The 15,196-nt window shown below is 37.1% G+C and overlaps 1 protein-coding gene across 1 annotated transcript in view; it reads left to right on the top strand.

Annotated features, from left to right (window-relative positions):
• The window catches only part of SPINK5 (serine peptidase inhibitor, Kazal type 5), a 65,079-nt gene that overhangs the window by 7,193 nt on the left and 42,690 nt on the right, over positions 1 to 15,196 (top strand). The window contains exons 4-6 of the mRNA XM_010850482.1: positions 452 to 524; positions 10,670 to 10,797; positions 12,599 to 12,665. Of these exons, the coding sequence (XP_010848784.1) occupies positions 452 to 524; positions 10,670 to 10,797; positions 12,599 to 12,665 (268 nt within the window). The remainder of the gene's footprint in view (positions 1 to 451; positions 525 to 10,669; positions 10,798 to 12,598; positions 12,666 to 15,196) is intronic.

Here is a 15,196-nt window from a genome sequence, read left to right on the forward strand (position 1 = left end):
GACAGGCTCCAGTCCATGGGGTCGCTAAGAGTCAGACACGACTGAGTGACTTCACTTTCACTTTTCACTTTCCTGCATTGGAGAAGGAAATGGCAACCCACTCCAGTGTTCTTGCCTGGAGAATCCCATGGACAGAGGAGCCTGGTGGGCTGCCATCTATGGGGTCGCACAGAGTCGGACACGACTGAAGAGACTTGACAGCAGCAGCAGCAGCAGTGTGCCGTGCAGTTAACAATAGAGATTGTTGCCTTCAATAGGAATACATTTAAGATGGATGTATTTCAGTACTCAGGAGAAGTCTGTGGTATCTGTGGTCAATTCTGGACGTACTTCCATTTCTGACAAGCTAGACTGGGCTGAGAACAGCCAAAATTCAGTTTACCATGTATGATGTTAGTCCTAAAAATTGGGCAAGCATGTCTGAGCTATTCTATTCTTTGCTATCTTCCAGGGAAAAAGAAGCAAAATCCCAGAAAATGTACAGGCTTTTAACAAGAGCCTCCAGGGCTACTGCCCCAGGAAAGGTGAGACTGTTTTGAGTCAACTTGTCTTACTTGCTTTGGAGATCACATTCAACTCTATTCAGATCTGTTTATTTCCTTATTACTAGGTCATCACCTGTTGTAAAGCCAGCTACTTAGAAGGGAGGGAACAGGGCTTAGTCCAGGGGTGGGCTAAATATGTGGTACCACCTGTCCATAGGCCCAACCCATGACCCAACTCTCTGAAAACATTCTGGGCACTAACAGATGTAAGAGTAAACCAGTGTGGTGACTGCCTTGCATGGTCATTTCTCATTCCTACTATCCTGTCTTGGTTCCAACAAGGCCTTCATGGGACTATAGAACTAAGTTCAAGTCTCAGAATTTGGACAATGTATGTATCTCTGGGTCTCAGTTTATTCGCTTTTGATATGGAACATGGGTCAAATGAGAATCTAAATTTAAAAGGTCAGCTACAGTGTTTAACATGTGTTAGCAGGCATGTGACTCATTTCCTTTCTCTTTTCCTCTGAACATATTTTCTAATACTTGGAGATTTCCTCTAATTCAAGTAGACTGGCTTGTTTATATCTGTTTTGCAAATTGGAATTCAGGCTAATATTTGTTGGAGAAAACTGTTCTGTGGTAAAATTTTTAAAAAATTAAATAAAATGAAAAAACTATACAGATGCAACCCAACACACAACCACTTCCCTTTATACATAATTTTTCCATGATACAAAAATTTTTATTTGTATAAAAAAATAAAAATTCTAAGCCCTGATTGGGCAAAGTCTCTGGCTGGCCTACAACATCTCACAATAAGGTATTGATGAAGCTGGAGCTATCACAAGGTGTTCTGACAACTAGTCATATTATTCCAGGTCTCCTACGTAGCTTCTCCAATATCTTCTTTCTCTTCCTCCTCTCATGCCTCTGACACATAACCAAAATGATCAGTCAAGGAAGGCACACCCAAATTACCTTAATATCCCTGGTCTAACCAAGCTAACATCTTCCTTGTCAGTGTTACTCAGGACTGTCTGAGCACCTCAGCTTCCACAATAGACCTGGTCAACCAAAGTCTTTGCCTGGGTTCAAACAGTCTCACTTTTACAACAATGACACAGTCACCATGCAACTGATCAATAACTACAAACTCTGAGGAAAAGGGGGCTGCTTTTATGCTCCCCAAATCTGTGAGGGTCAGAAAGGTTTACTTGATTTTTCAAATCTGCCTTTCGTTGTCACATTTAGAGAGAGGCTTATAATGTAAAATCCATTCTCCTCCTCCTCCTCTTTTTTCTTCATGAAAAGCATATATATCAATGGTGCTTTAAAAAATTCAAAATACAAGTAAGTGACAAAAATCCCCCAAATACACCACACACACACACACACACACACACACATTTTTAATGCTACTGTTTTAAAACATTACTAGTGATATGTTTTCATACACAGACATTATTTGCTGAATTTTAAAATAAGAGCTTTAAGAAAATTCTAGAATATCGAAACAATATACTTCTCTGTTATCATTTTATGCCTGAATTATAATTTTGACCTCTCAATAACGTTCTTATGGTTACATATTTTGCTACCTAGGAAATGATTTACTTATAAATGAAGGCAGTTAATATTTGGCTGTGTGCCTTAAAGTAATTTCCTTCTAGATTTTTACATGTCTGTGAATAGATTAATGCAACTATACATTTTTATTGTTGTTATTTTTCTCCTCACTATAAAAGAAAACAATCTACTCTCTCTGTTTAGATTTCTCCCATCAAAAATTAACCCTGCCTCTTACTCTCAGAGTAAGATGCTCTACCTGTTCAAGAAAGTTTCTCCTACAGACATCCTCTCTCTTGCATCATCAATCTATTCTTCATTAGTGTATCTGTCATTCTTTAACCTTATAATTCTGATATCCATTCCATCAACAAGACTTGTTGGTTTTGCCTCCAACTAATATTTCAATTTGACTCCTTTTCATGATTTTCATTCCTACCACCCAAGTTTTCTGAACTTGCATAATTTCTAAGCATAACATCTTTGGTCTATGTAGAAACTTTTGTTTTTTAATTGATCATTTCATTCATTCAGAATTTCTCATTGATTTCGGTTGCCAGCTTTCTAGTATATTAAGTAGGGTTACATGTATGTGTTTCAGAGTTCCTTATTTGTTCATATTAGTTCATTTCTTTAATAACTAATAATGCAATTCCTCTTTCTCACTTTTTCAAAGTTGACTTACCTATGCACAGGAAATACATTTTCCACATGAATATTTGAAATAAAAAAATTTACTGTTTATTAAAAAATCAAACGAGTTTGGGAACTTGAGATAGTTCAGGCTACAGAGAATTTATAAATTAATTTGCATAAAATTGACTTTTTACAATAGTAACTTGCCTACGCCAAAGGCATAGAATATCATATCATTAATTCATGTAATTTTTGTGGCTTCCCTGGTGGCTCAGAGGTTAAAGTGTCTGCCTGCAATGCGGGAGACCCAGGTTCGATCCCTGGATTGGGAAGATCCCCTGGAGAAGGAAATGGCAACCCGCTCCAGTATTCTTGCCTGGAGAATCCCATGGACGGAGGAGCCTGGTAGGCTACAGTCCATGGGGTTGCAAAGAGTCGGACATGACTGAGCAACTTCACTTTATGAGATCCAAAAAATATTCTCCACAGGTATTTTTATGTTTTTGCTAAGACTTAGAAAATTGGCAATTTTACTGCTCTTTTGAGTGGTATTTTTGTTATTTATGGTATTTATACCTGATTATTGTTGGCATAGACAAATTCTATTGATTTCTATAAGTTGATCTCATATTAAAAACCTTTATGATACCTTGTTAATTATTATTTTTTACATGTTAATTCCCTTGTATTTTTCTTGGAAGTTGATCACATCATCTGTAAATAATAGAAGTTCTGTAACTTTTCAATTTTGTTACTTTATTTCTTTTCTTTCATCATTGGCAATAATCTAGAGTTCATACAGTAGTTCAACAGTAGCAATGATAATGAACTTCAAACTGCCCTTTTTGTTGTGAAGTTGCTCAGTCGTGTCTGACTCTTTGCAACCCCATGGACTGTAGCCTGCCAGGGTCCTCCGTTCATGGGATTTTCCAGACAAGAATACTGAAGTGGGTTGCCATTTCCTTCTCCAGAGGATCTTCCCGATACAGGGATCGAACCTGGGTCTCCCACTTGTAGGCAGACGCTTTTACTGTCTGAGCACCAGGGAAGTCCTTAAGATAGCCCTTTCTCGGCCCATCTTAAATGCTATATATCTATAAAGTTTCTCCATTATATATAATGTTTACTATAGGTTTTTTTTTCCTGTAAACTTTAATAAGTTTAGAAGTTCCTTTCTGTTTTTATTCTTCTCAATATGTTTTACTCATTATCACATGCCTTCTTGGCAACTATTGAAATAATTTTACAATTTTTCTCTTTCAATCAGTTAATATAATACATTTCTGGATAACCACACTGATGCTAAATCATTATTTTCTCAGAGTAAATCATACTAATCACATTGCATTTTTAGTACACTGTTGAATTTGCATTGTTAATATTTAGAAAATTTGAAGCTATTTTTATAAGTGAAATGAGTCTCTACTTTTCCCTTTTAATTATTCTCATGTGGTTGGGAATCAATGTAAAATTACCCTGAGGGGTGGCACTTCAAACTATTGCTGAATCAGGAGTTCAGCAAATTCCCTTCCCAAGGAACAACAATAATGCTACCCAAAATTGAGTAAAATAACCACTTTAGCACTCTAGAAATTGACCAGCAGCCTATGTTAATCTGATAATCAGTTATGTTTTAAAAACTGTTGAACTTTGGATAAGAATGATGGGAGTCTATGGTCCTCTTGCTTAATAATAATCACATCTCACCCCCATGGCTTGGTTGATACGAAGGGTCTACCAAAGAAGAGAAGACTGTGGATCAGTAACTGTATCGCCAATGTTGAAAGGGGTTTATTGAATTTGGAGTTGTGGGAAACTGTCATATCCAGAGATATTTTTGGTTGCTCCAGTGAGGAGAAAGATCTTAGGGCTGTAGCAGTAAGCATATTTCTGGCTAAGTCTTCATAAAGGGGCAGCAGAGGCTAAAAGGGACTAAGCAATTCACAAAGTCCTGGCCAATCATGAAGCTATGGGCAAGCACTTACAAAACACAAGAATATCCTCAAGAAAAGCAAATGCTGAGGCAGATATAAAAATAGCCTGAGTTTTTAATATTCTCCCATACATACATAGGTCCTTCTGTGGAGGATGAAAACTTTACTGGCTTTGAGAAGTTTGTGCATAAACTGTGTCCAATCATTGGCCTGCTGCTAAGTTATGCAGATCTAGGGAGAAGCAGCTCTGAGACTGCATTAAAAAAGAATTAGTAGGAGACTTCTCTGGTGGTCCAGTGGCTGGGAATCTGTGCTTCCAGTGCCGGGGGCCCTGATTCAATCCCTGGTCTGGGAGCTACATCCCACCTGCCGTGGCTGAGAGTCTGTATGCTGCGACCAAGAATCCTCATGCTGAAAGTAGGAGCGCATACCACAACTAAAGATCCCTCATGCTGCAATGAAGATTGAAGATCCTGTGTGCTCCAGCTGGGACTGGGCACAGCCAAATAAATAAATAAAAGCAAATGTTAAAAAATTAGGAAACTTGAAGATAGATGAATAAAGTTTAACAGAAGTAGTACAGAAGGAAAAAAATATTGACCAAAAATGTACAGAGTCGCAGAGCCCTTGAGACAAGTATATCAATATATGTGAAACAGGGATGTCAGAAATAAAAGAGGGAGACTGGATAGAAAAGTTATTTGAAGAAAAAAATAGCTTAAAATGTATCAAATTACTGGGCTTCCCTGAGAGCTCAGTTGATAAAGAATCTGCCTGCAATGCAGGAGACACTGGTTCGATTCCTGGGTTGGGAAGATCCCCTGGAGAAGGGAAGGCTACCCACTCCAGTATTCTGGCCTGGAGAATTCCATGGACTGTGTAGTCCATGGGGTTGGACATGACTGAGTGACTTTCACTTCATGTATCAAATTGGATGAAAAAATTAATCTTTATAGTCAAGATTTCAACAAATTATAAATAGGATAAAGGAGATTTACAGCTAGGCTCAGGCTTCCCTAGTGGCTCAGTGGTAAATAATCTGCCTGCCTATACAGGAGATTTGAGTTCCATCCCTGGGTTGGGAAGATCCCCTGGAGAAGAAAATGCAACTCAATTCAGTATTCTTGACTGGAAAATTCCATGGACAGAGGAGCCTGGCCGGCTACAGTCCATGGGGTCACAAAAGACTCAGACATGACTTATGATTAAACAGTACCTCCACCACCACCTAGGCTCCTCATGATGAAAATGCTGAGATCAAGAAAGAATTTTAAAAGCAGCAAAAGAAAAAACAATGCATTATATATACAGGTTATAATTGATGACTGGCTTGTCATTTAAAATAATGAGGTTCAAAAATAAATAAATAAAAAAAATAAAATAATGAGGTTCAGAAGGCAATGGAATGAGATGCTCAAAGTGCTGAAAGAAAAAAAAAATGTTAACCAATATTCTATATCCACAAAAATTATCCTGTAAAATTAAGTCAAAATAAAGATATTCCCATATCAATGAAATCTGAGAGAATTTGTTGCCTACAGATTTTACAAGTAATAATATAGTTCTTTAGAAAAAGGAATGACCACCAGATGATAACCTGGAGTAATACAAAGAAATAAACAGCACTAGAAATGGTAAATATGGTATACTCTATAAATATATGTTGCTTATTTTCACCTAGCTTCTTTTGAAGATATTACATACAGCAATGATTATAATGCTGTTTTACTGGGTGTACAAATATTATATAACATATATAATAGTTATAGTACAAAAAGGGATAGAGGAAATAGAGCTACAATGAGGGCAAAGTTTCTATATTTTACTAAAATTAAGTATTAATTGGTAGTAAATTGTGATCAGTTAGGATGCTTATTATAATCACCAGAGTAACCAATCAGAAGTGACATGTATACCTCCAATTAAAAATAAATTTAAAAAAAGAAATGACATGTATAATAAATACATAAAATCAACATGAGAATAAAAGAGACACACTAGTAATATTTAACCCAAAATAAGGCAGTAGTAGATGAATAAAGAAGTAAAAAGAACAAGAGTGTATTGAAAACAAATAGAAACATAGCATATATAGATACTATCCTATGAATAATTATATTAAGTGAAATGGTTTTGACATCCCAATAAAAAGGCTGAGATTGTTATATGCTAAGAAAAAAAAGCAACTGTGCCTCTAGTACATACTCCTTGAATTCAAAGTTTTAGAAAAATGGATTTTAAAGCTATTTGAACTGGGGCATTCTGGGGAGAGAATATCTTAGACTAACATATCTGCTGCTGCTAAGTCACTTCAGTCGTGTCCGACTCTGCGACCCCATAGACGACAGCCCACCAGGCTCCCCCGTCCCTGGGATTCTCCAGGCAAGAACACTGCAGTGGGTTGCCATTTCCTTCTCCAATGCATGAAAGTGAAAAATGAAAGTGAAGTCGCTCAGTTGTGCCCAACTGTGGGGTGCCATTGCCTTCTCCGAGACTAATATATCAGTTAATATTTATTCATCTGTTCAACTTTCCTCCTGCTTATTATCCCAGTGTAGATATTTTATATGATTTTTATAGCCATGTCTCCATTTTGATATCCATACAGATACTCACAGTATGCTTCAACTGTGTTTCTCGATGTTGATACAATTATTTCTAATATCATTGTGCATGGGTGCTAAGTCGCTATCCTTAAACTGTTATCCTCTCTTTCATCAGTTGTACTAGAAACTATAACCTTAGATTTTTAAAAGAGCATTAATTCGCTTTTGGCTACGCTGGGTCTTCATCGCTCTGTGGACTTTTCTCTAGCTGCGCTGAGCAGGGGCTCACCCCTCAGTTGCAGCGCATGGCTTCTCTTGAACACAGGCGCCAGGTTACCTGTGCTTTAGTAGTTTACTACTGAGCCACCAGAGAAGCCCAACATTAGCTTTATATTAATTTTCTCTGTAGTTTCTGTTCTTTATGTCATTCATTCCTATTTATGTCTGCTCTGCTGCTCATTTTACAATGAGCTGAGCAATACTTTGGTCTTTAAATTTTCCTTTTTTAAATTTCATGACAAGGGTATTTGAAGGTATCGGTAATCATCTACCTCAGATTTGCTCCTGAAGTGTTTTCCTGTGTCATTCTTTGCCAGTCATTTCTTAATTTTCCTCCCTCCCAAAGTTATTTAGTAATACATTATTTGATTTTCAAATATGTGATAATTTTTCCATTTAAAATTAACCTTTAATGTGATTGAATTATGTCTAAAGTGCATAGGCCATTTGACATTGATCCTCTGGAATTTCATAAAACTTTGTGGCCTGATAAATATTCTGCTTTTATAAATGTTTTATATGTTCTGAAAAAATTGTTTATTTTCTGTTTCTTGGATGTAATTTTCTATTAAAATCTAATAACTTAAACATCTTAATTTTTTCCTTTGATATGTCAGTTTCTGAGAAGTGTGTGTTAAAACCTCTACTATCATTTATTGATTTATGTAATGATTACATTCTATTGCTTATTGTTTGACATATTTAGAACCTATATTATTGAATATATGCTCATGATTATTATGCTTTCTCATTATTTTCTTCCCTTATGTAATGTCCTTCTTTGTTATCTATGATGCATTTTGGACTAAATTCTATATATTAAGTATTATTATTGTTGCTTCTGCTCTCTTCTTAGTTACTTTTCTTATCCTATTATATTTGTGTATTTTTCAACTTTAATTTTTTTTAGTAATTTTTTTTCTGCTAAAGTAAGCTAGAAAATATTCAAGGCCAAGCTTCAGCCTCTGCCTCTCCTGGTGAGTGTCAGGAGAGGACAAGGGATAAGTGCCAGAGCTGAAGGTTCTCGAACCAGCGTTGCTAACTCTAGTTTGCTGCCTCTTGACCAGGTCAGGAATCCACCTGTAAGCTCTCAGAAATTGTCAGCATCAGGAAGAGGTGTTCTCTGTGGGCTGTGATCCACCAGCCCTTGGAGTTTGGAGGAGGAGGAGGAGGTGGGGTAGTAAATGCTTGCACCTGTTCTCACCACCTCCCAGCTGGGCTTTTCATCTGCCCATCACCCTGCCGACACTTGTGACTTAGTATCTGCTGTTGAGTTCATTGGCGAAGGGGCAGAGGAGGGATGGCCCCAAGCTAATTGCTTGGGTCCTTATCCCCTTGCTTCTTCAGTTTCTCCAGAAATAATTTGTGAGAGAAAATCAACAGCTTTTCTTCATGCTCCTGCTTTTTCCTTATGTTCCAGCAACACTTCTCTTCCCTCTGCTCCTTAAGCAGGAGAATCTAGTTCCTATCCCCAGTCCTTTGCAATTCTCCACGCCTGGAATGTTCTTCCCACGGATCTTTAATGCCTGGCTCCTGCTCATGAATCTCATCTCACAGTAAATGTTACCTTTGCAGAAAGATCTGTCTCGACACTATATTTAAAACAGCCACCGTCTGGACGCTACATTTCATAGCACTTACTATAACTTAACGTTGTTGTGTTCACTGGCTATCTTGTCCCATTAGAATGTAAATCCCTTGGAGTTTGTATTCCATTTCTCTTTTGTGCTATGCTAGGGTCATAGTCTAGTGGAATACCTAGAGACTAGTAAATATATAATTGGTTTTGAGGAATAAATGAACCACCAAATGAATAACATACCACATATGGCCATGGCTTATCCTGTTTTCTCTCTATTTTTAACTTCTTCCTAAACATTCGACATGAAGATTGGGCTATGTTTAAAGATTTTCTTTTCTAGTTTAAATTCTTTTTCCTTTTTAATTGTCTTCTAGGAGAGTTCCTCAGTGTAATCTTCTGGTTCACAAGTGTATTTTACATTTGTGTCTGTGCTACTTTTATCTTTGGTATTATGTGGCATACTAGGGCATAGGACCATATTCTACGTTTTCAAATCTATAATTAAAACATTTTGTTATAACAATAATGACAACAATTTTTTGATAAATGTCAGAATGGGGGGAAACACGGGGGGACTGACTTTGAAAAGAAAGAAGATGCTCTCTTCTTCCTTCTTTGATGGAGGTGTTTGGAAAGAACGAATTCTTGCTGCACCTGAAGTAGAATACTGCTTATATAGATGAAAAGCAACTGATAGCTCCTGAAACTGGAGTGGATTACTTTGGTAGTTAGACCTTTCATCTCTATTTCTGCTTTCTATGAAGAGAAGAGGAAAGAAAAGGAGGGAAGGAGGGAAAGAAAGGAAGCTACATGTGTTGTACAAAGGGATCTACTTCAGCTACTGAACCTGAGTAGAAAGCCCTGTCCCTGACAGTCAGGATCTCAGGCAGATTACTCAACCACACTTTACCAGTGTTTCCATATCTACAACGAGAATTGGACCACATACCATCTTTTGATGCTAAAATTCTGTGAGCCTGTGATAATAGGGGAAGTGAGTGAGTGCCTCGTACACCTCACACTTGATTTTTTATAGTGGGATGATTTTCCCGAGTCAAAGTCTGGTGACCTTCCAATATGCAAGTGCAGCACCTGAGGTTACCTCCACCGAGACATTTAACACGTTGTATTTTTTTTTTCCTCAGATTCATTTAAACTATATTTTTTTCATTTTTTAAAATTGAAGTACAGTTGATTTACAATGTTGTATCAGTTTTTTCTTCTGTACACCAAAGTGATTCAGATACACACACACATTGCTTTTAATATTCTTTTCCATTATGGTTTATCATAGGATACTCAATACAGTTCTCTGCAGCACACTGTATTTTAAAAGTCTCTTTGTATCACCCAGTAGATTGTGAACGAGTTCAGGGCGAGGACTGTGTTCTAACTTGGTTCTAGCACATCACAGGCTATCCACGTTTACTAACAAATGAATAAACAAGTAAATGAGCTCTATAGTTAACCATGTGAATTACACAGCACTTAATGACCTGCTTCTACACACTGGCACTGCTCCAGGTAGCTAGTGTGTCCTGGGCAGAGGGCCACTGGGCTCTATAAAATTTCTGAAGGCAGTGTTGTAAGCATTACCATCAGGATGGTAAATGTCACGTTCCTTTCTCTGTTCTTCAGGATATATGTAGTGATTTTCGGCCTTATGTGAGGGATGGAAGACTTGGATGCACGAGGGAAAATGATCCAGTTCTTGGTCCTGATGGAAGGACGCACGGCAACAAGTGTGCAATGTGCGCTGAGCTTTTGTAAGTATCCTCATCCCCTCGCAGGCTCGCAGGTGAGTCTGTTGAGAATGCACTTGGTTGCTGTTCTGAGAACCACCCCACAGAGCAAGAAAGTCCTTTTCCTGAAGCATGTTATCCTTGATCTTTATAGGGTGAAATGGTCCCTGCTTCCACAGTGTCTTCTCTTTCTATTTCATATTATCTGATAATGTTTCTTAAAGGGAGTGGATAAAGTGGTTGTACTAGTTATCTAATTCAAGACTGTTAATTTCTTTAATTATAATGACTTAAATGCATAGTGTTGTTTAAGGCACAATATTTCAAAATTTAAAAGATGCTCTCTTCTGGAATAATCTAAATAAGTAATTTGACATGCACTGCTTTATTCAGGCATGTGTAGATACTCTTTCTGAAAATGGCAGTTGAAAATAATTATGTCGTGTGCCTAAATGTATTAGTTGTATAAAAGGTGGGGTGGGCTTTGTGAAAGGGAAGAACTCTTGGGTTAATCTTTCTCTCAGTGCCTGATGCTACTCTGAACACTGAGCCCCAGATATGAATAAGATCCAGGTAGTCTTTAATATTCTGGCTGTTAAACAAAGCACAGACTCTCTAATCTGTGTGTTAGAAAGCCTTAAATGCTCTGCTTACATTGTTGGATCTTTAAGATCACGACAGAGAAAGACTCAACAGATTAAAGAACTTTGCACCTGTCTTTGGAAATCACAGTATACTACTGTAGAATTCAGGCCTTCCCTGGTAACTCAGCTGGTAAAGAATCTGCCTGCAACTCAGGAGACCCAGGTTCAATTCCTGGGCCAAGAAGATCCCCTGGGGAAGGGATAGGCTATCCACTCCAGTATTCTTGGGTATCCCTGGTGGCTCACACTGTAAAGAATCCGCCTGCAATGCAGGAGACCTGGGTTCGATCCCTGGGTTGAGAAGATCCCCTGGAGAAGGGCATGGCAACCCGCTCCAGTATTCTTGCCTGGAGAATCCCAATCGATAGAGGAGCCTGATGGGCTACAGTCCATGGGGTCGCAAACAGTCAGACATGACTGAGCAGACTAAGCACAGCACATTGTGGATTTCAAGGGCGTGTCCTCTCAGGTTTACAAAGCAGAGACTAACTGGTTTCCAGACAGGAAATCATCCTCATTTCCACTTTCTTATCTACAAGGCATGTACTTTTAGTGCTCAAACCTGCCCTAATTCTGTGATTTTGTGTTTCTTTTCATTCCCTAGCTAAAAAAGAGAATTTGACCTCCTTGACTCCTGGTTTGTTTCTTGCTCCATAGAACTAAGATAGTCATGCCTATTTCTAAGATAAGATTGCAATTATATAATAGATCTGAAAGGATTTCCAAGCTTTGTTCAATGTAACTTTTTAGTGACAAGGGTGCTTCTACATGAAGACAAACAAATGCTTTACAAGGTATAAAAAGCTATACATAAGGGTGTGTTTGACAACATGTACTTCAGATGCTTAGTTCGGTTTCACGCTTGTCACAGGATTGTTTTAAAGCTCTTGGTTCTGCTTGTTAAAGCAAGTTTTCCTGACAGTCTTATGTTTGTCAATCAAGTAGCCACACCCATCCAGTTTTACAGAACAAAGCTTCTAATTGACTGTCAGTGAGTTAGTTTCACACCCACCCTTATCTCTGGCAATTTTCTGGCTCAAACATTTGAGACAGGGGAAAGCTTGTCTCATGTAAGTGGATGGGTTTAGCAAGCTAGAGCACAGGGTATAGAACTGCTTAGCACAGAACTGGACATTGAAAATCTGATACAGTCATAAACCAATCAACTGTTTTCTTAACAGCTTAAAAGAAGCTAAAGAAAATGCCAAGCGAGAAAATGAAACTAGAATTCGACGTAGTGCTGAAAAGGTAAATTTCTCATCAACATAATTTAGTTCCTGTGGACATAAATATTAACTTACATTTGAACCTTTAAGGTAATTCAGTAATGTCACTGTCCATTATTATATTGAGCTTTTTTCCTTAAAGTTCCCCAAGTTGAATTCCTGCTATACTACTCCTAGAATAATCTTCCTAGTATATTAATCATTAGATTCAACTTTAAAATAGCTTTTCCCACCTAAAGCTCAAAATGTGCAATTTCTGTCCTTGCTTAAAAAAAAAAGACAAAATTTATACAAATTAAATACTATTTCATTTCCACCAGTCTTCTCTTTGACTTAAATTACTTTTGCTTTGACTAGGTTAGTTTAAAAAGCAATATAATATAAATTTGACAGAAATAACTTTAAAACAATTCCAGAGTCTTTTAAACAGTATATTCACTGGTGTCTTTGTATAATCCTACTAATGCAAGTTAGTTATTCATTTTTCCATTATGGTTATTATGTTCAGAGAGGCCTGCATTTATAAAGGTCATGCTTCTAATTAAACAAAAACTTCAAATACTGATATTGTGGTTTTTAAAATACCTTTAAAATTAAGGATTTTTCAAATTATTTGATGATTTAGCTTTTCAATCTAATATAAAAAAATTATTCTTTTTGTTAATTGAATACTCATTGTAGGTAACGTAGCCTGGATTTCTTAAATCACCAAGGTTATTAAACCTTACTGTCAATGAAAATGATGGTAGTTATTTTGGTAATAAGGTTCCCTGGTGGCTCAGTGGTAAAAAAGCCACCTGCCAATGCAGAAGACATGAGTTCAATCCCTGTGTTGGGAAGGTCCCCTGGAGAAGGAAATGCCAACCTACTCCAATATTCTTGCCTGGAGAATTCCCGTGGACAGAGGAGCCTAGCAGGCTACAGTCCATGGGGTCACAAAGAGTCAGACATGACTGAGTGACCAAACAACAACCAAGTCTTTTGCTGAAAAGTGAGGACACTTGAGTTTTAGTCCTGCTCTGAGTGTGTCAAACTGAGCAACTCATCTCTTCTGTCCATGTCTCAATTTTCTTATTAGTAACATATGGAGGCTGGGTAAATGATTTCAATTGCACCCTCCTGTTGGATTCCAATTCTGTGTCCTGTGCTCTTTTGCGCTAATATAAGGATACTATTTTTGCGGATTGTAGGGCCTGTATTTTCCTAAAGGGACATGCAGGTCCAATTCTTGGTAGTTAAGCGCTGAACTTCCACTTCATAATGCAATTCAACGAATCAAATGTCCCACCCTAAATAGGGCACTCAGAGTTTAAGAAACACAGAACACTCATAATTATCAATACTTTGTTCAACACTCACTGAGATTGCAAAAACACTTCTTTTGTGGTGGTTGTTAAATGTCAGTTTAACACTTTGGGTCACCTTGTGAGATCAATATTGCATTACTTCATCAACAGACAGTTCCTTTTCCCTTGTCTTTCATCCTGTCTCAGCTACTTTTCCTTCTTTTACTCTCAATGGCTGGGGTCATTGTTTTGATGGGGTCATTAGATGTGATTTTGTTGAATGGGACTGCATTAGAGTGATGGCTCAATATTTACCCCATGATTAACCTGTCAGTGGGTTGATCACACAGTATGTCTTTAGAATCTCCTTGGATGAATCATAACTTATAAACTGAAATTATCATTGTTTCTTTTATGGGAACCATTGAGCATTAATTTTATTACTATGCTATGATTATCAGATGACAGTCTTCTGTGTCTGTATTCCTAGATTGTTACAATCAGGAAGTTGAGAGCATACCTATTACTCCTCCAAAAACAAGTATCTTCTCATTAGATTCTCTTTTAAAGTATCCTAGTGAAATGTGAGTTATTTTTTTAAAATTAGAGAATACTAGATCTAGGAAAGGTCCTAAAGAGCAGCTGTTCTGAAAACCTCCTTTGTGTTGGTAGTGAGACTGAAGTCTCAAAGGTGAGGGGACTTTGCTATGGTTTCCCAGTGAGTTAGAGCCACAGTTTAATTTCACTTCTGACTCCAAATCACATTCTTTTATTAAATAAGGCTTTTAATTGAAGTATAATTAACATACGGTGTCACATTAGTTTCAGGTATGCGTCATAGTGATTCGATATATACATATATATGCCAAAATAGTTTTATTTAATTATATATATTATAAATATATAAAAAGTTTAAAATATATATTTATTCCAAAACATAACTTATATATATCATTATTCATATATACATATATATATATGCCCTCACCAAATAGAATTTTATATATATATATGTACACACATATATATACACACACATATATATATTTATGTGTATACATTTATGGCCCTCATCTAATAGAATTTTGAAAACACAGAGAGAAATACTGAAAATACTGAAAAATACTGAAAGCATCAATCAGGAAATTTGTGGATATAGACTTCTTCCAAATTTGGGGATTAAGTCGCAACCTTCTTAGGTTTTCTAAATAGATATATCTACTACTGTGGTGTTGGAGAAGACTTTTGAGAGTCCCTTGGACTGCAA

The sequence above is a fragment of the Bison bison genome, unplaced genomic scaffold (assembly GCF_000754665.1).
Source record: "Bison bison bison isolate TAMUID 2011002044 unplaced genomic scaffold, Bison_UMD1.0 scf7180017864291, whole genome shotgun sequence".
Lineage (NCBI taxonomy): Eukaryota > Metazoa > Chordata > Mammalia > Artiodactyla > Bovidae > Bison > Bison bison.